The sequence below is a fragment of the Oryctolagus cuniculus genome, chromosome 7 (assembly GCF_964237555.1).
Source record: "Oryctolagus cuniculus chromosome 7, mOryCun1.1, whole genome shotgun sequence".
In the NCBI taxonomy this organism is placed as follows: domain Eukaryota; kingdom Metazoa; phylum Chordata; class Mammalia; order Lagomorpha; family Leporidae; genus Oryctolagus; species Oryctolagus cuniculus.
The window spans coordinates 147,708,326-147,731,605 of NC_091438.1; the positions used below are offsets into that span (position 1 = coordinate 147,708,326).

At 55.1% G+C, this 23,280-nt stretch overlaps 1 protein-coding gene across 2 annotated transcripts; it reads left to right on the top strand.

Moving 5' to 3' along the window:
* Nucleotides 1-539: 539 nt before the first annotated feature.
* HTR1D (5-hydroxytryptamine receptor 1D) lies at nucleotides 540-22,858 on the top strand. 2 transcript variants are annotated; one of them, XM_017345520.3, is made up of 2 exons: nucleotides 540-753; nucleotides 19,337-22,858. In XM_017345520.3, exon 2 carries the CDS (start codon nucleotides 19,991-19,993, stop codon nucleotides 21,122-21,124), a length of 1,134 nt encoding a protein of 377 aa, XP_017201009.1. In that variant the 5' UTR covers nucleotides 540-753; nucleotides 19,337-19,990; the 3' UTR covers nucleotides 21,125-22,858.
* The last annotated feature ends 422 nt before the right edge of the window (nucleotides 22,859-23,280 follow it).

Here is a 23,280-nt window from a genome sequence, read left to right on the forward strand (position 1 = left end):
CCAAGGGCTGCTGGTTTGGAGGCCTCTCCGGAGAGCCATCACCTTCATGCTCTCCCTCCTTTCTCCACCACGTACCTCGAAAAACACTGCGTGCGTTTTATTTATGAAGTTGATTGTGTCTCCTGCTATATCCCCAGCGACCAGAACACGCCCGGCCCAGAGTAGATCAATAACTATTTGTTAGATAGGAAAAAAAAAAATCCAACTAGGGGTGAACACAGGGCACAAGGGCGGATGAGGGAGGCTGGGTCTCACCAAGGGTCTCTGGGTCCGGCCCGCCTCCCGGCTCAGCGCGCCCCAGCCCCGGGCTATCCGCTCTCCTACAGGTGGGGACCGGGGAGCGCGGGTCCGAGACCCTCTCCGCCTCGCTTCCTCGGCGCCCATCCGCCCCCGGGGGTGGGCAGGGGCGGCCACGAGGCAGAGGCGGAGGCCGGGGTGGAGGGGGCCGAGCCTCCCTCCTGGCGGGCGGGGGGCGGGCGGGGGAGGAGCTGGGGGAGGGGAGCGAGGAGGAGCGGCGGGCGCGGGAAGGGGAGCGCGGAGCAGGAGCTGCAGGGCGCTGGGAAGGCGGAGGGAGGTGCGGGATTGCGAGGGCGCGGGCCGGCAAGAGCCCCCCGGGGCGGCGGGCGGGCTGCGCCCCGAGCTCGGCGCGGGTGGCGGCGGAGGCGAGGCGACCGCAGGCTGGCAGACGCGGCGCAAGGAAGCCGGACCGGAGAGGGCGAGCCCGGTGTCCGCACCTGCGTGGCCGGGGAGCCGGTAAGCGCTCGGCGCCCAGGGCCGCCCTGGGGAAGGGTGCGTCCGCCTCTCGCCTGCTGGAGGGAGTCGGGCTAGGGAGGGGCGTCGTCCCCGGGGCCGCGGAGACCAGGGCGCCCGCGTTTTTTTTGCGGGTCCCTGAGGACCAGCCCGGACCGAGGGGAGCCCGGGACCGAGGGGTGGGCGAGGCAGCCCTCGGGGCGGCTGCGGGATGTTGGCGTGCGTCCGGGGTGCCCCGCGTGGGCGGGAGGTGCGCCCCGGGGCCGGGGGCCGCGACGCCCCCAGGTGGCCCAGGGAAGCCTAGCGCTGCCCTCTGCCGGCCAGGTCGGTGCGCGGCGCCGCGAGCCTCTTCCCAGGAGCGGAGTTGAAGGAGCGCCGGGCGTGGAGCCCCGGCTCGGGCCCTGGCTTGCTTGCTTCGTGACCTTGGGCAGGTCACTGCATCCTGCACTAACAAACTGGCCTTGGCCACTTACTAGCTGCGTGACCCCCAGAACTCCCTGCAGCTCTCTGAGCCTTGGTTTCCTCTCCTATGAGATGGGGGTAAGACCCCCCCACCCCCACCCCCACCCCCCGGCCCGGCTTGCTGTGCGCATCAAATGGGATCAGTAGTCCCTTTGCTCTGACTTGTAGGAGCGACCTTCCAATCTCTACCTCGGAATCAGCTTCCGGTGTTTTCTAGTCCCGCACACAGTGAGCGTGCCTGCTCTCCTCTGCACGTGCAGTCGTTAGCTGGGGCGTCAGCCCCCCTCACAAGGACAGTGAGGGACCCTCGATGCCAACAACAAGCCAGGCCCTTTGGGAGGCTTTGCGTCCTGCCAGCAGGAAGGGAGACGTGAGTGGGCTTTGTCATGGAGGCATCAAGGAAGCCAGGACTTGGAGGGTGGCACTGGGGGGGTGGGGTCAGGCTGGCCGGACATGACTGGCAGGGGCGGGGGCCTCCCCTCTCCTCCTCACAGCACCAGAAGCACCAAGGTCAGCTTGGAGGGAAGGTGGAGGTGGGTCCACCGGGCCGCCCCCGCCCCTCTCTCTGGGGCCTGAGCTTTGTGGCAAGGGGGCTGTGAATGTGAGCAGAAGCACGGATTCTCAGAGCTTGGTGTTCCCAGCCCTGAGGAGTCCCGCACACTGCCCCGCTGGCTGCCATCAGAGGCCCGCGGGGGCAGGGCAGTGTCTTCCAGGAAGCTGACCTCAGCCGACGCCGCATCTGTTACCGGCTCTCCCAGCCACAGGCGGCGCCGTGGACCGCGTGTCCTCCGGAGAGGCTCAGTTCCCTTGGCGCCTGCAACTTAAGGCCGCGTGCCTGTCCCTCTGTCTGTGGGTGTTTTGCAGGCTCGTTCTCCTTTCTGCAGCCCTTGACCTCTGTCCTCCCGTGGTCCGCACTCTGGGGAGCGGGGCTCCGCTCCACTGCCTGTAGTTACTACCCCATGCACGTGACTCACGCATTCACGGCTCCAGCCCAGATCGCTTCTGGGGCTGTTAACCCATCTGTTCACTGCCAGCCTGGCACTGTGCGGGCCCTGAGGATACCGCGGTGAGCTAGTGGCGGGACAAGAAGCAAACAAGCAGAAAAGATCAGGTGGGCTAAAATGTACGAAAGCCATGGAGACAGCATCGGACACGAGAGCTCTCTGATGTAGGCTGCTCAGAGCTGTGCCACGTGGGAGACACTTGGAGGGGGCAGCTGGTAGGAGGTGAGGTTAGAGAGGTGGCAGGGTGAGGACAGATCCTGTAGGGCCTGAGGGTTTTTCTCTGAGTGAGGTGGAAGCCACTGGGGAGCTGTAACTGGGCAAGGGAGCGCTGCCGTCTCGTCTCGCCCGGGCCCTTGGAAGAGCATTGATGGTGGAGGAACTGCCCAGGGCTCGGGCTCTGGAGTGGGGAAGGAATGGTACCTCTTCAAGGAGCTTCCCGCCTCGAGCAATACGAATCTGGAGTCAGCATTTCTAGAAGAGAGATTTTGTGTCTGGTTGACCAGGGAAGGCTGCCTGGAGGAAGCAGCGTTTGCTAAGGACCTCAGAAAGCAGAGAGAGGATTGCCATGGATAGGTGTAAGGTGGAATGGGGGAGACCACAGTTCCACTCAGAGGGAGCGACACCAATGCCCCGGGTATGAGAAGAGGAGACAGAACCTGCAGGGGAGGCAGGTCTGGGCTGCGAACAGCAAGATCCTAGACTCTGTCACTTACTTGTTGTGAGTCTCAGCTTCCTCATTCTTGTTGTAAAATTACTGGGGAAATGCTGGGGAGGAGAGCGGGGGAGAATTCCAGGTGTTGGGGGTGGGGTGAGGAAAAGCAGGAGGAAGGCTGGCATGGGGGAGGAGGAGGGGGCTCCCTTGGGCTTGAAGCCCCTGTGGGACATCCAGGAGGGATGACCCGAGGACATCTAGGGTCAGAGGTACAGAGAGGGGGGTCAAAGAATGGTAAAACTGTCACATTCTCCCATTCATCCTCTGGGTATGTCTTTATCGAACACCTGCAGGTGCAAAGCCCAGATAACCAGCTGTGAACCACCCTGGGCCCCTGCCCCAGGAAAGTAGCATCAATGTGGGAGAGACCCCCAGGCCCTGGACGGCTGGCTGGGTGGCGTGAGATATGTAGCACAAATCATGGACGTTGGCCCTGGGGAGGGAGGCTGGACCTGCTTGGGTGGAAGGAGTAGGACAAGTTCCTGTAGAGAGGAGACTGTTGAACTTGAAGTTGGAATTGGTGGTGTGGCTGAGAGTGCCAAGTCTCCTGACACATGTGTCCCTCCCCTCTGGAACTCAAGTCCAGCAGGGAGACAGGTGGCCGGCAAGTGGCCTGGACCTGGAGAGTCCTGTGTGAAGTGTAGACAAGAACCCTGCACCAACGCCGAGTAGGGAGTGAGCAGTTTGACTCTGAGGGGCAGGGACACCTGCAGGGGGCTGAGAGCAGGAAGAAAGGGCCTTCCAAGTGGAGGGAATAGCCGCGGGGACTCAGAGAAGGGGGGGGCGCAGCCTTGCTGTAGGCAGAGGCCTCCTGGCGGTGGGGGAGGGGAGGGTGCTGAATCCCGGTGCACAGGAGGAAGAGAGGACAGAGCTGAACTCGGTGGTCCCTGGGTGGGCAAACTCCAGGAAGCGTCTCACAGGAAGCGTTCTTTCTCCAAGCCTCGGTCCCAGGCAGCAGGTGCCCCTGCGCCTCCCGAGCCGCTGCTCTCTGCTGCCCAGTGCTCAGCTGTAGTGCCACTCTCAGCGTGGGACCTCAGGGGCCCAGCGGTCACCTGCCCCCCTGCTTTCCCACGGCTCCCCGCTCTGCTGTCATCCTCGTGTGCACCTGTGGTCCCGGGTTCCAGCGGTGTTTGTCCAGGGCCTCTGTAAGCCGCCGCCCTAACAGCAGAGTCTACGTCCGTGCTGCTCCTGCCAATGGGCAGCAGGCCTGGAGGAAACAGTGAATGAAGGAGGAGACAGACTCAGAGAGGTTGAGTAACTTGCCCAAGGTCACAGAGCTAGCACATGGCAGAGCAGGGAAGCAAGTCCCGTCTGCCTGATCCCACAGCTCAGCCTAACTCCGAAGCTTGTGCTCTCTGTCTGAATCACGGCCGTATTGTAGCTCCCAGCAGGGAAAGCAGATGGCGAATGGTGGGTTTGGATCCTGTAAACACTAACAAACTCAGCCTTTGATTTCTAGGAAATGGATTCCTGTTGCTAGGGCCTGGAGAAGACGGCTTCTCCTCTCTCCTGGATGTGATTTTACTCATCAGCTCAGGTGCAGCGTGTGGGGGAGGGGGAGGCGGGCAGGCTGGGCCCCGGGGCCAGAGGACAAAGCTCTAGGCTTCTTGCAGAGTGTGGTAGCCCTGCCAGTCTGCCCCCAGGAATACGCCCGTGGTGTGAAAACTCCAGTAGGAGGTCGCGGGAGACTTGAAAATGCCAAAAGCACATGGCGTGCAGTGGCCGTGAGAGCTGCTGTCTGGCCTTAATCTCCAATTCCTGCTGCAAGTGGGAGGCAGTAGAAGGAGAGGAACTCTGAACACTTGGTCTCTGCCCCTAACTCCCTGGGTGATGTTGGGCCAGTGTCTTACCCTCTCTGAGCCCATCGCCCTGTGAGCACTAGAGGGAGTTGGACTAGGTGACTCCTAAGGGTCCTGCCCACCCCAATACTCAGATCCATCCTGAATTGCAGGGCTGATGTTACTGTCACCCTTTGCACTACTTCTCAGTGTGCTCCCTGGAACAGGGGTGGCAGCACCACCCAGCAGCTTGTCAGAAATGCAGAATCTCAGGTGCTGGTCCAGACGCACAGAATCTGAGTGTGTATTAAACCAAAATCTATCCGAGAGGCAGAGAGAGAGCCCCTGTCTGCTGGTTCACTCCCTTAATGCCTGTGACGGCAGGGCCAAAGTCGCAGCCCAGAAGTCTCCCACGTGGGCGGCAGGGACCCAATCCCTTGAGGCCCAGCGCATCAGCAGGAAGCTGGGGTCAGGAGCCAGATGTGGGTACCGGACCTGGGCACTCTGATATGGGTGGGATGTGAACATCGTAAGTGCTAGGCCAAAAGCCCGCCCCTGCATTTTTGGTACAGTACCTGGGTAAGGCACGAGCGCATTCCAGTGTCAGAGGCGCTGCCATGGTCACTCCCCCACTCCCTTTCCCGTGGGCTGTGCTGGGTGCTCAGTGGTGGGGTGGATTCACCCTCCTGTCCCCAGGCCTGGCAGAGAGAGGTCCCATTCAGGTGAGAGGCACAGAGCCCGGCACATAACAGATGCCCAGTCAGAGCTCTCAAACGTGTGTGGGGCAAGCACCTATGGGAAGAGGAAGGCGTGGAACTGACTCCCGGCGCCTCGTGGGAGTGGGGCCGCAGGGAGTCGGCTGAGCCCAGGTTCCAGGTCTCGAGCTCTGGGGCCTTAGCCCAGCCGTCTCCCTGAGCCTCAGTGTCGGCCTCTGAAAAATGGGAATAGTGATTACAGGACAGGCTTCAGAGCGTGGTGGTTAGACTTCGGTGAGTTGGTATAGGAGCTGACAGTGGTGCCCGGCCCACAGTAAGGTGTCCGTAAATATTGGCCGGTACCTTCCTGCTGCTGCTTTTCCAGCCTTGCCAATCCCTGGGTCGGCCTGGTTCCCTAAGGTCCCCATCCTTCTCCCTCAAGCCGAGTTCCCTGAGACTGAGTCCCAAAGTGACCCCTAGGGGGCGATGTTACCCCTGCTGAGAACCACTGTTTTGTTTGTTTTTAAGATCTATTTATTTATTTGAAAGGCAGAGTTACAGAGAGGCAGGGAGAGAGAGGTCTTCCATCTACTGGTTTACTTCCCAGATGGCTGCAATGGCGAAGCCAGGAGCTTTTTCTGGGTCTCCCTCGCGAGTGCAGGGGCCCAAAGACAAGACTTGGGCCATCTTCTACTGCCTTCCCAGGCCACAGCAGAGAGCTGGATGAGTAGTGGAGCAGCTGGGACTTGAATCTGTGCCCATATGGGATGCCTGCACTGCAGGCTACGCCACAGCACTGGCCCCAAACCACTGGTTCTAAGGCAGTGCCATTGAAAATAGAATGTGGCAAATGTCATTTTTAGGTTTAGAAAATGTAGAAGTAGCCAAGTTTAAAAAAGGTGAAATTAATTTTAATTGTGTATTTTATTCACCATAGATCCAAAAGTTTGTTTCACTGTGATAGGAAAACTTAAGCTATTTTACATTCTGTTTGTTTCACATCCGGTGTGCATTTGACATTGACATTACATGTCAGCGGCTACATTTCCAGTGCTCATTGGCCGCATGTAGTGGCTACTGTCCAGTTTCTCAGCCCTTTTCAGTCCCAGCTGTGCAGTGTCTTAACTGTGTGGCCTTGAGCTGGTCATTTACCTCTCTGGATGTCAGTTCATTCACCTGTAAACTGGGTATACTAATTACACCCTAAAGGAGTGGTATGAAGGGCAGATGGCAAGAACTTTTTGCCCACTTTTCTGCAAACAAAGGAGAATCCAATGAGTTGTTAACTACAAAGCTCTTGACTTTTAAAATTTTAATTAATTTAATTAATTGTTTTTTTGGAAAGACAGAGCTCCTATCCACTGGTTCACTCTCCAGATGCCACCAATGGCTGAGACTGGGCTGAGCAGGAGCCAGAAACTCACTCCAGGTGTCCCATGAGGGTGGCAGGAACCTAGTTACTTAAGCTATCACTGCTGTCTCCGGGGATCTGAACAAAAGCTGGAGTCAAGAGCCAGAGCCAGGGCCCACCTCAGTGGTGTGGTGGACTACGCCTCAGCCTGCAGCACTGGCATCCCAGGTGGACCCCGGTTTGAGACTTGGCTGCTCCACTTCTGATCCAGCTCCCTGCTGATGTGCCTGGGAAAGCACTGCAAGTGCTTGGGTCCCTGCACCCATGTGAGAGACCCGGACGAAGCTCGAGCTCCTGGCTTCAGATCATCCCAGCTCTGGCCATTGCAGCCATTTGGGGGAGTGAACCAGCAGATGGAAGACCTCGCTCTCTCTGTCAAGCAAAATAAATAAGTATTAAAATTAAAAATAAATAAAGAGCCAAAGCCAGAGCACGGAGTAGAAGCCACATTCTGATGTGGGACTTAGGAGCCTCTCCTGGGATCCTAACAGATAGACCAGGAGCTCACGCTGCAGTGCAGTGGGTTAAGCTCCCACCTGGGACACCAAAACAATTTAATTAATTAAGTTGTGCTTACCTGAAAGGCAGAGAGACAATGACAGATGCAGCTCTCCCCACTGCTGGTTCACTCCCCAAAGGCCTGCAACCGTCAGCTGGACGAAGCTGAAGACAGGAGCCAGGAACTCAACCTGGGTCTCCCACTGGGTGGCAGGGACCCAAGTACTTGAGCCATCACCTGCTGCCTCCCAGGGTGCACGTTAGCAGGAAGCTGGAATTGGAAGTGGAGCCGAGACTTGAACCCAAGCATTCCCATATGGGATGTCCCAAGTGGCAGCTTAACCGCTATACCGAGCGCCTAATCCGGGACTCCTGCCCGTTAACAGCGTAGCTGGTTGCTGATGGTGGTCTCTTGCCTGCTGGAAGCTTGCAGTGACCCCGTGCAAGGCTGAAAGCAGGCAGGGTGAGTCCTCGTTCTAACAGATAACCAGAGGGTCAGCGATGAAGATAGCCAGAGACCATCCGGGCGAGACGTTCTCTAATCCAGCTGCACCTGAGAAACACTTGGGTTTCTTACAATTACAGGGCCTGGGTTCTACCCCCGGGGAGAGGCATGGTTAAGGCCTGGACAGCTGTATATTTTTAAAGCAGTTTTGTACTTTTTAGAGCACCCCTTGGTGAGTCAGATGCTCACCAAGAGAAACTCTGATTGGTCCAGCTATCTCATTATGCAGGTTGGGGGAAGCAGAGGGCTGGCCACAGAGCCAGGCCAAAGCCAGGGACACCTGGCCCTCAGGCTGGTGCTCTGCCTTCAGGATCGATCCTCCATAGTTATTGGGACCTTGCATACACTCATGTGTCTGTCTTTTGCCCTGGGCCAGGTGTCAGGGTCCTGGCTTGTGGGATGAGCGTGGCCCAGTGACAGTCTGGTGTAGTAAGGGCTATGGCGCATTGGCTGGCGCCGCGGCTCACTAGGCTAATCCTCCACCTAGCGGCGCCTGCACACCGGGTTCTAGTCCCAGTCGGGGCGCTGGGTTCTGTCCCGGTTGCCCCTCTTCCAGGCCAGCTTTCTGCTGTGGCCCAGGAGTGCAGTGGAGGATGGCCCAAGTGTTTGGGCCCTGCACCCCATGGGAGACCAGGATAAGCACCTGGCTCCTGCCATCGGATCAGCGCGGTGCGCCGGCCACAGCGCGCCAGCCGCGGCGGCCATTGGAGGGTGAACCAACGGCAAAGGAAGACCTTTCTCTCTGTCTCTCTCTCTCACTGTCCACTCTCTGCCTGTCAAAAAAAAAAAAAAAAAAAAAGTAAAAGGGCTATGGCGCAGGGCATGCAGGAGCGGGGGGCCTGAGCTGGGCTGGAGGAGGGGACGAAAGGCCCCCCTGGGGAGACCACAGAGCCTGTTACTGAGGGGGGCTTGGAATCCAGTGGCCAGAGGGCAGGGGTGGGGGAGGATAATGTCCAGGCAGGGGCTGCCGCAGGGACAGTGGGTCAGGAGGAAACAACCCTGGAGCCTGGAGATGGCAGCAACCAGGCGGCTTGGGGCTGCCAGCGTGTGAAGGTCACGGCCACCTGCGTCAGGACATGGCGCTGGAGGGGAAGGCGAGACCAGCTCATGAAGCGGCTCTTAGAGTGAGCCCTGAAGCTGGACTTGGTTCCAGGAGCAGTGGGAGCCACTGGAGGATATTCAGGGAGGACCAGGGCCCGGCGTTTAGTTGAAAGGAAGGTCTGGGCTGTGATTTAGTTAAGAGAATGGAGCAGGAGTGGGTGGTCATTTAGGCCAGGGGGGACGGTCTCACGTCCCCAGCAGGACAGTGGTAGCCGTGGTAGCCCTGGGAAAGGGAAGAAGAGCCGAGGCAGAGTTGGGTTTCAGCAGCAGAAATGAGAGAATGAGCATCAGTGGGCTCTTGCTGTGTGATAAGCCACGCTTCCACTGGGTGGATTGAAACAAGAGCGGTGGAGCGGGCTTTGTGGCACAGCGGGTTGAGTTGCTGTCTGGGACGCCTGTGTTATATATTGACCCTGACTCAAGTCCTGGGTACCCCTTCTTTTATTTTAAGATTTATTTTATTTTTTAAAAAAACATTTATTTTATTTATTTGAAAGACAGAGCTACAGAGGGAGGCAGAGACAGAGAGGTCTTCCATCCGATGGTTCACTCCCCAGATGGCCACAATGGCTGGAACTGCACTAATCTGGAGCCAGGAGTTTCTTCCCAGTCTCCCACGCAGGTGCAGGGGCCCAAGCACTTGGGCCATCCTCCACTGCTTTCCCAGGCCATAGCGGAGAGCTGGATTGGAAGAGGAGCAGCCAGGACTAGAACCAGCACCCATAAGGGATGCTGGTGCTTCAGGCCAGGGCTTTAACCCACTGCGCCACAGTGCCAGCCCCAAGATTTATTTTATTTTTTTGAAAGGCAGAGTTACAGAAAGAGAAAGAGAAAGAGAAATCTTCCATCTGCTGGTTCACTCCCCAAATTGTCACCTCAGCCAGGACTGGGCCAGGCTGAAGCCAAGAGCCAGAAACTCCATCCAGGTCTCCCATCTGGGTGCAGAGGCCCAAGCACTTGGGCCATCTTCTGCTACTTTCCAAGGCACATTAGCAGGGAGGTGGGTCGGAAGTGGAGCAGCTGGGACAGGAACTGACATATGGGATTCCAGCACTGCAGGTGGTGGTTTAACCTGTTAGACCACAACGCCCGCCCCCTGCTACCCCTTCTAATCCAGCTTCCTGCTAATGCACACTCTGGGAAGCAGAGGATGATGGTCAAATACTTGTGTTCCTGCCACTCATGTGGGAGGCCCCAATGGAGTTCCAGGCTCCAGGGTCTGGCCTGGCTGAACCCCAGCTGTTGTGGGCATTTGGGGAGTAAATCAGTGGATGCACTGGCCCCAGCTGTAGCTATCATTTATGGAGCACTTACTGTATACCTGTATGCACTTCCTACCAGCTCAGTCAGTGGTTACATCTGTCCCCACATGCCCAGTACTGTCCCATATGAACTGAATTCGGAGAAGTTGAATAATGAGCTGTGACCAGTGGGACTGGTGCCTAAAGGCTCTTGGGCGCTTGGCCACTGATCTTTTTTGGGCAGTAGGAGGTCAAATTTTTATAAGAGCAACAGTGCCCAAACCCAGGTGATGGATTTTCACAAAGTGAGAGCCCCAGCTCCAGGACAGAACACGCCCTGCACCCCGAGGCCCCCTCATGTTCCCTGTCATCACGGCACCTCCTCCCTCAAGGCCAGCACCCTAGCCTGGTTTCCATTAGTGTAGGTCAGCCTGTTCTGAACGTTCTGAGGTTTGAATGACACGCGGTGTCTGGCTTCTGCTCAGTGTTACATGAGTCCCTGCGTGGGTGTGTGGGGCTGGGGCTCCTGCTCCCTGACGTACAGTGTTCCGCTTGCCATGGCTGTCTGCGCCTCCACTGCTGTTTGTGGGCAAGGTTTCTGGCTTGGGGCTGTTGTGGATAGCGCTGCTGGAACAATCCCTGCGTGCGTCTTTGGGTGGACAAACGTGCACATCTTTGTTGAGAGAACTAGTGGAAGAGCTGTGTCAGAAGTTTGGCTGCTTTTTTGGTTCATGTTTATTTTTAAATTTTACTTTCGAGTCTGCGTTGTGGTATAGTGGGTGAAGCCGCCATTTGTGACACTGGCATCCCATATGGGTGCAGGTTCAAGACTTGGATTCACTTCTGATCCAGCTCCCTGCTAATAGCCTGGAAAAAGCAGTGGAAGATGGCCCCTGCTACCCACGTGGGAGACCCCGAAGAGAGTAGACCTGGCCCCACCCCAGGCATTGTGGCCATCGGGAGTGAACCAGTGGATGAAAGATCTCTCTACCTCTCCCTCTCTCTATATAACTCTTTCAAATAAATAAAATATTTATTTAAACATATCCTGATTGCACTTACGAGTTTGAAAAATAAATTTTATTTTCATCTACTTGAAGGGAAGAGCAACAGAGAGGGGTGTTCCATCTGCTGATTCCATCTCCAAGTGCCCCCAACAGCTAGGAGCCGGAACTCCATCTGGGTCTCCCACACGGGGAGCAGGTGCCCAAGCACTTGAATCATCATCTGTTGCTTCCCAGGATGCATTAGCAGGAAGCTGGACTGGAAGCAAAGTAGCCAGGACTCCAGCCGCCATTCTGGTAAAGGATGCTGGCGTCCCAGGCAGCGGCTGAGCCCAGCAAGCCACAACGCCCACTCTTTGGCTTCTTTTTATTTTCTGCATTTTCCAGATTTTATAATTAGAGCATGTGAGATGCAAAACTGATTTGCTTGCATTTCAAAGATACTGATTGGATTGGAAAGCTTGCATTGAGAGAGAAAGAAGGAGAGACGTGGGCACCGCCCCCGTCCCCTCTCTGAGAACTTTTCCGTCTTCTTCACATACATTACACTTAACCCTCATGACATGCCTGGCGACCGTCCTGGGTACTGTGATTGCACAGAAGCTGAGGCTGTAGGGAGGTCCCGTGCAGGAGCGAGGATGGGAAGAGACAGCAGTGATGGAGGCATTTTAGAAAATACTATGCAGCCTCCTGTCTCCACTGATTTCCCGTCTAGGCTCACTCATCCGTTGCAGCCAGCTTCTAGAGGCACGAATTCCTCTGTGGGGGATTTATTCTCCTGCAACAAATCTTTGATCACAGAGTCTGGGATTTTTTCCCTCTAAGGGATGAGCCCGGCTTCTGCGCACACATTAAGCCCATGCTTCCTCTTTTGTTTCTGGCGAGGTTTTATGGCTCAGTTAAAGACCCCTTTCAGAAAGGGGAGGCCATGATCTTCCTGCAAGCTGAATGAGCCCTGGGTAGGAAGCTTAGGCTAAAATGGATTAAAAAGAACGCCTGCGGTGTGCCAGCCCCTGTGCTGGGGTTAACCTGACTTCACAGGGACACACTGGGGCCCTGGGAGAAAGGCCTTGTTGCCCCAATTTACAGATGAAGGAGAGCTCCGGAGGGGGAAAGGACCCCACAGTGGGGGTTCTTTGGGAAGGAACTGAAATTCCTTTGTCTTCTTATTGCTCAGGGCCTGTCCACGTGAACTGGCTCAGCTGGGACAGATGAGTGGGGAGAAATGAGGGTTCCTGGGTAGAAATCACTCGTGGACACACAAGGAGGGGAAGGTGGGGGCCAGGAGGAGAGGCTCCTTCCTTCCTTCCTTCCTTCCTTCCTTCCTTCCTTCCTGGGGCCGGGCGGGGGGGTTCCTTTGGCTGCTCCACTCTCCTGCAGATCTCTGTGGATCCGTTCTCTTGTTCACTTGTAGCTTTTCTTTCTTTTAAGATTTATTTATTTATTTGAGAGGCATGGGGGGGGGGTCTTCCATCCACTGGTTCACTCCCCAATTGGCCGCAATGGCCGGAGCTGCGCTGATCAGAAGCCAGGAGCTTCCTCTGAGTCTCCCATGTGGGTGCAGGGGCCCAAGGACTTGGGCCATCTTCTACCGCTTTCCAGGCCATAGCAGAGAGCTGGATCGGAAGTGGAGCAGCCGGGACTTGAACCTACACTCCTACACGATGCCAGTACTGCAGGCGGCAGCTTTACCCGCTATGCCACAGCGCCAGCCCTGCACTTTTCTGCTTTTCTGCTTGCTAAACCTTGCCTGGATTTGGTCTTGGGTGCAGGCTAACTCCAGCTTCAGAATAATTGGCTTCTGGAGTGCTTTTCCTCCATCTTCTGTTTGGCTCCATATCCAGTCTCTGATTGGCTCATTTTGGGTCACATGTTTACCCTGGTCCAATCAGCTGTGTCAGAGTGGTCTCTGTGGAGACTGATTGGGCCTCAGGTCCGTCTGTCTGTGCTTCCCTTCCCACCCTTCTGCAGAGGTGGCAAAGCGGGGGCGGGGGTGGGGATGGGGGGTGGGAGAGGCACAGTGTCCTTGGAGTCCAGGGGACACTGTTGAGCTGGGAAGAGGCTGAGGAAAGCATTTGCTCCCAGGACTGTGGATGGGCAAGGAGGAAGCTCTCGGGTGTGGCTGGAGTTCCAACAGGGGCAGACACCGCGTACTGGAATGCACAGGGATGCCTGGTTTCCGGGGAGGGAGATGACCTTGCTGTCTGGAGGTCTGAATTTGCTTGGACGCATCACAGAAACCAGAGAGGCCACATCTGTGGTCGCCATTTACGGCTGAGCTGTTGGTATTTGTGACCTTATCCACTTTCCCCCTATTCCTCTGAGATGTGGACTATGATGTCCATCGCGGAGTCTGTCCAGGCCCAGAGAGAGCGAGTGACTGGCCGAGTGGCCACGTTGAGAAGGTGGAGCCTTGGAGGTTGGGCCTGAGAATGGTGCTTCCAGCCACCGCCTGCACCGTTGAATCATTATGACATTTGTTCAGGACGCTGCCGCACAGCGCGTGATCTTCTACAATATTTATTTGAGGGGCAGAGAAAGAGAGGGAGGGCGCGCATGTGCTGGTTCAGTCCTCAGATGCTTGCGATGGCTGGGCTGGAAGGTGGGAGCTGGGAACGCTAAATCTAGGTCTCCCATGTGAGTGGCAGGAGGCCAAGTGCTTGAGGCATCGCCACTGCCTCCTAGGATCTGCATTACCAGGAAGCTGGAGTCAGGAGTCGGAGCCAAGTGTGGAACCCGTGCTCTCCAGTGCAGGACACAGACATCTTAATTCCTAAGCTAAATGCCAGCCCCACATGGGAGCTACTCAAGACCCCTTTGGGGCAGCAGAGCCAAGCTTATGCTTCCACTTTATTAAAGAAGAAACTGAGATTCTAAAAGCAATCAGGATTTATTCCAGGCTACCCAGTTGGTCAGTGGCAGAGCTGGGACCAGAATCCAGACCTTCTGGACTGAAATGTATCAATAGGTATGAACTTGGCAATATGATATTACTGGTAGTATTTTTTTAATGGAGGAAAGGAAACTCCAATTTTTAAGAATTTTTTGAAGATTTGTTTATTTCTTTGAGAGCCAGAGTTACACAGAGAGGGAGAGAGAGAGAGAGAGAGAGAGGTCTTCCATCTGTTGGTTCACTCCCCAGTGGCTGCAATGGCTGGGTTGATCCAGAACCAGGAGCTGGGAGCTTATTCCAGGTCTCCCATGTAGGTGCAGGGGACCAAGGACTTGGGCCATCTTCCACTGCTTTCCCAGGCCATAGCAGAGAGCTGGATTGGAAGTGGAGCAGCTGGGACTCGAACCAGTGTTCATATGGGATGCCAGCACTGCAGTCTGAGGCTTAATCTATTAGGTCACAGCACTGGCCCCAGTACAGTTCGTTTTAAAGAAAAATATAGGGGCCAGCACTGTGGCGTAGTGAGTAAGGCCACTGCTTGCCTGCAGTGCTAGCATTCCATATGAGTGCCAGTTCGAGTCCCAGCTGCTCCACTTCCAATCTAGCTCCCTGCTATGGCCTGGGAAAGTACTGGAAGAAGGCTGAAGTCCTTGGGTCCCTGTACCCGCGTGGGAAACCTGGAAGAAGCTCCTGGCTTCTGGGTTCTGATCTGCCCAGCTCCTGCTGTTGCAGCCAATCGGAGAGTGAACCAGCGGATGGAAGACCTCTCTCTCTGCCTCTGCCTCTCTGTAACTCTGCCTTTCAAATAAATAAATAAATCTTTTAAAAAATACAAATATATCATTCCTTACAAAAGAGTTTATGTGTGTGTGTGTGTATATATATACATATATATGTTTATATGATGGTGTATTTTTAGACCATCATTGAGGCAGGTGATTAAGGTTTGAGGCAGTTGATTAAGTCTCTGCTTGGGACACCCGCATCCTATATAGGAGTGCCTGGCTCTGGTCCTGGTTACTCTGCACTTCCAGTCAAGCTCCCTACTTGTACACCCTGAGAGGCAGCAGGTGACGGCTCGAGTGCTTGGGTCCCTGCCACCTACATTGAGACCCAGATTGAATTCTAGGTTTCTGGCTTCATCCTGGCCCAGCCCTGGCTATTGGTGGGTATTTGGGGAGTGAACCAGGGGATGGAAGCTCTCTCAACCTTTCAAATAAAATGAAAAAAAAAAAAAATTAAAAAGAAAAAAATAAAAGATCCAGCCCAGCCTTCCTGACCAAGGCCGTGTACCCTGTCTCGGTCCTTCTTCCCAGATGTCGCCGAGGGGCAGGGAGGGCTTGCTCACCCACCAGCCTCCCCGAGCCCACGCCTGCCACTGGAATGAGGTCACTGGAATGTCTTGGAACCATGAGTGCATGGGGCTGTGGGAGCCGCGCAGCAGCGTGCCGTGGGAATGACGGCACCTCCCGCGCCCGGCCGTCTGCAGCGAAGAACATTGCCAACAGTGAGGCTGTCACATTTTCCGTGTGAACCCAAGTGGGAGGATCCTTCAGCAGTGGCTTCTGGGGTTGGAGCCTGGGGCAGGTGGGGGCAGGAGGGGTTCCCGACTGGCTTCATTCCTGGAAACTCATGTGCCTTGAGGCTTTTTGTCCTGAATTGAGGCTTGGTGGAGAAGGCAGAAGTGTCAACAGCTCCAGACCCGGTTCTTCCACTTCCAGCCCGGTGACCTTTGGCAGGTGACATCACCTCTCTGTGCCTCTGCTGGCCCATTTGTAAGTGGAGGGCCATGCTGCCCACTTCACAGTTTGGGTGACTCTTAGCCGAGGGTTGGCTCAGTGCCTGGGACATAGCAGGAGCTCCACGAAAGACGCTATAATAACATCCTTCCAGCCTGGGGGTGTGTGTTGCAGCTGGTGGCGTAGATCGGTTTCCGTCCATGGTGGTTGTCTCTCCTCCTCCCAGCAGATGGAGAGCCTGCAAGCCGAAGGAGTGGGAGGGAGCTGCCCTGTTGCAGTTGAACTTCTTAATGTTTTCAAAAATCAGTAAACCGGGGTGAGCTGTGGCGCAGTGGGTTAAGCCACCACTTGGGACCCCTGCATCCTGTATCTGTCTCTGGGTTGCACTCTTGCCTCTTCTGATCCAGCTACTTGCTAACGTAAGCTCTGGGAGGCAGCAGATGATGGCTCAGGTCCCTGGGTGCCTGCCAGAGACCTGGACTGAGTTCCCAGCTCCTGGCTTTGGCCTGGCTCTGGCCTGGCTCAGCCCAGGCTGAGTGAACCAACAGTTGGGAGATTCTCCCTCTCTCTCTCTTTGCCGCTCTGTGTTTCAAACAAATAAATATGTCTCTAAAAAATAAATAAAAATCAGTCAATCAACAGACACAGACTGATCCTGCTTGAGAAAGCCATGAGCTGAGCTGTGGGGGAGGGGAGTGAGATGCTAATGATTCCTTCTCAGCTTTTTTAAAAAAAAGATTTTATTTATTTGAGAGGTAGAGTTACAGACAGAGAAAAGGAAACAGAGAGAAAGGTCTTCCATCTGCTGGTTCATCCCTCAAATGGCTGCAACAGCTGGAGCTGGGCCAATCCAAAGCCGGGAGCCAGGAGCTTCTCCCAGGTCTCCCACATGGGTACAAGGGCCCAAGCACTGGAGCCATCTTCCACTGCTTTCCCAGGCCATCAGCAGGGAGCTGGATCGGAAGAGGAGCAGCCAGTCCTGAAGCGGCATCCATATGGGATGCTGGCGCTGCAGACAGAGGCTTAGCCCACTATGCCAGAGCACCGGCCCTCATCTCAGCTTTTTTGTTCTATGCCATGAGTTTGCCTGGCCTGGTGCGCTGGAAGCTTTGTGGCAGCCTTAGGAAGCCATATTTGGAGGAAGAAATCCAAGACTCAGAAAAGGGAAAACATTTGCCCCGCGTCTTACAGGGGGGCTGGGATTTAGCAGAGATTGGAGAACAGATTGCCCCAGGCCGGGCCAAGCTCCCCCTTGGGCCCTGCTGCCTCCCACTCCTGGCACCTGTCCTGTCCTGGGCCTGAGCCCCTCGGGCCTCTCTGCCCTCCACCCTCCAGCCAGCGGACCTTGCCCTCCTCTGACCTGGCCTTGCACCTCCAGGCCTTTTGCTTTTGCCTCCGCAGCCTCCCCAGGAATGCCTTCCCACATTTGATCATCAAATACTTCTCTTCATGTAGCTGCTGAGTGGAACAAGATGCAGCCCATAAGAATACTTCAGGGGTCAGGCATTTGCCATGGCGGTTAAGACACTGCTTGGGGCGCCTGCCTCGCAAATCAGAGTGCCTGGCTCTGGTACCAGCTCCACCCGCTTCCAGGTCCAGCTTTCCACTAACACAGCAGATGCTGCCTCAAATACTTGGGTCCCTGCCACCCATGTGAGAGACCTAGATTGAGTGCCAGCTCCTGACTTCAGGCTGGGGCACATCCTGGCTTTCGCAGGCATTTGGGGAGTGAACCAGCAAGTGGCAGATCTGCCTCTGTCTCTTAAATGAAAATGTGTAATAAATAAGAAGAGACTAGCGCTTAAGAAAAAAGAATGATGTGAGAGTGACTGATGGAACATTGTTCACAATATGACATTGAAACAAATTCATACACATGTAATGACCACACTTTTGAAAAAGTGGGTGTGTGTAGATGCTGCCTTGGCAGCTCCATCCCAGGTCCCCGGAGCTGCGCATCTCCCTCCCCTGCCAAGCTGAGTGGTCCGATGGCCAGATCTGTTTGCTGAGTTAACTTGGAAAAAAACAAATGAATCATAGGGATTCCTGGTGGTGTTGAGCATTTCATGCAAGGCAGGGGGAGAGAGGGTGGGAACAGAGATGGACTCAGGGGTCTGGGCATCTTCTTCTTTTTTATTTTTTTCAAAGATTTATGTATTTATTTGAAAGGCAGAATTACAGAGAGGCAGAGGCAGAGAGAGAGAGAGAGGTCTTCCATGTGCTGGTTCACTCCCCAGATGGCTGCAATGGCTGGAACTGAGCCAATCAGGAGCCAGGAGCCAGCAGCGTCTTCTGGGTCTCCCACACGGGTGCAGGGGTCCAAGCACTTGGGCCATCCTCCACTGCTTTCCCAGGTAATTAGCATGGAGTGGGATTAGAAGTGGATCGCCTGGGACTCAAACCCGCGCCCATATGGGATGCTGGTGCTGCAGGTGGCGGCTTTACCTGCTTCGCCACAGCGCCGGCCCCCATGGGCATCTTCTTGACAACCCCATTATGCCTAGGGGTTACCTGCTGGGCCCTGAGGACTTCAGCTAGAGTCATGCCAGAGATGGCCTTCAGTGGCTCTGCCCTCTGCCTCTCCTCACCCTGATTATTAAAACACCAATGGCCCCAAGCCCCGGGCACCCCAAGCTTCCCCATGTCCCAAACACTTAAACTCAGAGGCCAGAGGCACACAGAGGAGAAAACAAAATGAGTCTTTCAGATTTTTTTGTGGCCACATTTCCAGTTTCCATTTGGAATGTTGAACGTTATTTTCTTTGAACATCTACCATGAAAAAAGCTCAGAGTTTGGCCATTGATTTCCTTTCTTAAGATTTATTTATTTATTTGAAAGAATTAGAGAGCAGGGGAGAGAGAGAGAGAGAGAGTGATTACATCTGCTGGTTCACTCACCAGATGGCCACAACGGCCAGCGCTGAACCAGGCTGAAGCCAGGAGCCGGGAGCTTTATCCGGGTCTCTCATGTGGGTCCAGACATTTGAGCCATTTTCTACTGCTGTTCCCAGTTGGCTGTCGATTTCTTTGCTTCACAAAATGATGATGCTTTTGTTTTCATGTGTGTGGTTTTTTGGGGTTTGGATTGTTTTGGTTTTGATGTTGAGAAAGTCCTTCATGCTCACCCGAGGAAACTTGGAAAATTCGAGTGAGTAAAAGGAAGTTCTCTCCCCTCGAGACTTCCTAGAGCCATAGTTCGGAACAATCCGGGGTTTTCTGGGTGGTTTTCTGTTTTTCTCCCGAGTGCACAGGTTGGTTGTTTCCATTGTTGCTGAATAAGTAGGAAGATGCTTTCTGCTTCTCCATTTACAGGGCTGGTTTCCTGTAACAAGCCTGCAATGCTTCCTGCAGCCCAGGGCCTTTGTCCCCTTTAGGAATTGCGGGCGTGGGGCACATCACCCTCCCTTGTTGAGATGTCAGTTCCCCAGCGCCACGGCCTGCATGAAGTCCTTTGAATCTTCCAGTTCCTTCCAGGCTTTCTGTACTATCCTTCCAGAATCTTACTCTTGGCTTTTTTTTTTTTTTTTCTTTTTTAAACCCTAGCGCTTTGGAACATGTGCCCCTCTTGGTGAACTGACAGTGGTCTGTGTGTGTTGCCTGCTCCCAGCTCTTGCATTCCTCAGTCTTGGTAACCAGAATGTTCTGTGTATTCAAGCTCACAACCATCCATGGGACAGGAAGCAACGTTGAGTACCTCGTGATGCGTCAAGATGCACCTGGGAAGACGGTGAGCCCTTGACACGACTGCTGCTCTCAATCAGCGGCCACCGAAGCTCCCCGCAAGCAACCTGAATCATCTCAGATCAGGATGGGGGAAGTTTTAAAGTTCCCATTAGACACATTGATGTCCCAAGCTTTGAAAAGAGCCCAGACGCCAAAGGCCAGAATGCCAGAGCCTTGCCCACACTGGTGTGATACTCTGGCCAGCGTCTAACAGCCACTGGGCTGTACCCTCTGCTGGGCCGAGTTCCACAGCAGTGAGATGTCTTGGTATCCCTCTGACTTGGGCAGGACCTTCCACCACCTGCTGGCTGTTGCCTGCGTGTTCCTCCCATAGTCGAATCCGGAGGTCTTTCTGCTGGGGTCTGGATGGCTCTCAGCGGAGTGTTCCGGGACCACAGTCCTCCTCTGCGGGCAGGGCAGCTGTGAGAAGGAGCCACATGTGTGGGAGTGTTCCAGAAGACGGAGACACTTAGCATGTCCCCATCAAACCAGTCGGCAGAAGGCCTGCCCCAGGAGGCTGCCAACAGATCTCTGAACGCTACAGGGACCCCAGAGGCCTGGGACCCGGGGACCCTCCAGGCATTGAAGATCTCCCTGGCTGTGGTCCTTTCCATCATCACAGTGGCCACGGTCCTCTCCAACACCTTTGTCCTCACCACCATCTTGCTCACCAGGAAGCTCCACACCCCTGCCAACTATCTCATTGGTTCCCTGGCCACCACCGACCTCCTGGTTTCCATCTTGGTCATGCCCATCAGCATCGCCTATACCATCACACACACCTGGAACTTTGGCCAAGTCCTGTGTGACATCTGGGTGTCTTCTGACATCACGTGCTGCACAGCCTCCATCCTGCATCTCTGCGTCATTGCACTGGACAGGTACTGGGCCATCACGGATGCCCTGGAGTACAGTAAGCGCCGGACAGCAGGCCACGCGGCCGCCATGATCGCCGTGGTCTGGGCCATCTCCATTTGCATCTCCATCCCACCGCTCTTCTGGCGGCAAGCCAAAGCCCACGAGGAGGTGTCGGACTGCCTGGTGAACACCTCCCAGATCTCCTACACCATCTACTCCACCTGTGGGGCCTTCTACATCCCGTCCGTGCTGCTCATCGTCCTGTATGGCCGCATCTACATGGCCGCCCGGAACCGCATCCTGAATCCGCCCTCCCTCTACGGGAAGCGCTTCACCACGGCCCACCTCATCACGGGCTCGGCGGGCTCCTCGCTCTGCTCCCTCAGTCCCAGCCTCGGTGAGGGCCACTCGCACTCAGCCGGCTCCCCGCTCTTTTTCAACCCCGTGAGGATCAAGCTCGCGGACAGCGTCCTGGAACGCAAGCGGATTTCCGCTGCTCGCGAGAGGAAAGCCACTAAGACACTGGGCATCATTCTGGGGGCCTTCATCGGGTGCTGGCTGCCCTTCTTCGTGGCGTCTCTGGTCCTGCCCATCTGCCGGGACTCCTGCTGGATGCCCCCGGGCCTCTTTGACTTCTTCACCTGGCTGGGCTACTTAAACTCACTCATCAATCCCATCATCTACACTGTGTTTAATGAGGATTTTCGGCAAGCATTTCAGAGAGTGATCCATTTCCGGAAAGCCTTCTAGTCGTCTCATTGGCGGTTTACCTTTTGCGTCCTGTCCGCACCCTGCTGGGGTGTCCTTTCTGGTTTTCCCGACTTGGGTTTGTTCTTGATCTCTTGGGTTCTTGGCACAAGTCACAGTTGGCTCTGTTCTTTGCCCTGTATCTTCATGACTTCTGAGCTCCAAGCCGGGTGATTTCACGTAGCACAGTATTTCCATGGCTCCTCCACTGAGTGACCCACAGGATTCCCCATTGATACAATTCAGGTGAGAAGCTGTCTGGCTCTGTAGAATAGACCTTAGGCTCCAAGGGAAGGTGTTCTGGTCTACCTGAAATTTGCATGGAGCTCAAAGCAGGGTGGGTAATTACCTGAATTGAAAGAGAACTTGGAGCCAGACGAAAGGACCTCTGATCCTTGTAGCACCTTGTTTGGGGACGAATACCTGGGGGTATTTCCCACGGAGTGCCCCTTACGTTGAATCTCTCCCCGTTGTCCATGGGGAGAGAATCAGTACTTGGGGTAACAATAATATAGAGGGGCTTGGAGAGAGATGAGAGATTCAGAAATGAGGGGCAGCCCAGTGGGACAGCTGGGCCCGATTCAGCACCCTGCACCCTTCCTTATTCTCCAGTATCCTTGCACTGTCTTAATATTCTGAAGTTCAAACCCATGGTCACGCCCATTGGAATAGATTGACAGGCTTTGGCCCTGCCAAACTGAATGGGACACCATTCTGAATTATTTTTTTAACATCTCATTCTCATTAGAGATTGTAGGATGTTGAATCTTGTCAAATAAAAAGCATGAGACCTCGCCACCAGTACAGTCTGTGGGTGCTTTCTCCCCCATCCCTGAATCTGGAGCCACTGTTCAGTTCAGCTGGTGGCACTTACAAAGCACCTGTGGAGCACATGCCAGCCCTGAGCCTGGCATAGCAGTGCAGGTCAGGTAGCATGAAGCGCTCAGGACCTGACAAGTGCTGCCAGTCTCTAGCTTGGATAAGAAGTTTCTGATTTCTCTCTGCCTCAGTATGTTTTATACACACACACACACACACACACACATATATATATAAATTAATGCAGTGTTTGACACAGGAACACTTATTTCACTTTTTAAAGATTTATTTATGTATTTGAAATGCAGAGTGACAGAGGGAGGAACAGAGAGAGAAGAGAGAGAGAGAGATCTTTCCATCAACTGGTTTGCTCCTCAAATGCCTACAACAGCCAGCTCTAGGCCAGCCCAAAACCAGGAGCCAGGAACTCCATCCTGGTCTCCCACAAACTCGAGCCATCATCTGCTGCCCTCCAAGCACATTAGCAGGAAGCTGGATTGGAAGTGGGGTAGCCAGAACTTGGACCAGGCACTCTGATATGGGATGCGGGCATCCCAAGCTGTGTGTAACCCGCTGTACCACAAGGCTTGCCCCACACTTATTATTATAGAGGTACAGGAATTGCCCTACTCAAGGTCAATCAGCAATAAAAAATAATAGCTGCTTTTTATAAAGTGCCTACGTGTTCTTGTCCATTCTTGGTCCCCACGTTAGAGATGCAGTAAAGAAACCTGGCTATGCGTACGGAAGGCTTCACAGAGAGGTGACTCCCTAAAGCCGAGCCTGTGTGGGTGAGAGGCACAGGTGATGAGGCCTCCTGGGGAAGAAGGGGCGGAGCCAAGGAGGGGAAGGTCACGGGAGGCAGAGAGAAGAGCAGGGACCCCGCCAGGGAGGCCTGGGAGAATGCAGGGCAGGAAGGTGGGGTGTCAGGAAAGGAGGGGGGCACGAGGGGGTGGTGGGGACTCCCCGGGGGGTCTGGTGCGGATCTTGTTTGTGCTGGACTTCTCAAGGGGCAGGCTCTGTACCACCTGCGTTGAACTTGGGTTCCTGGTCCCGCCCACACACACTGGGTTGGCTTTTCCGGCCTCGAGGCCGGGGTGTGCTTTTCAGACCAGCCTTGCTTGCGCTGCTTGTGATGGATGACTGCGGGGCCTCTCCTGTTCAGGATCCAGGGGTTGGTGTCTGCACCCCCACGAGGCCTCTCCCTGAGCCATGGCCTGCTCCTCGCTGCCCCCCCCCCCCGCACCTGACACACCCTCCGCTGCCTTCCGCTCAGGCTGTGCTTGTCCCGGTCTCCTCTGTCTTGCTCTGTCTGTGAGATCAGGAACTCAGGGACTAGA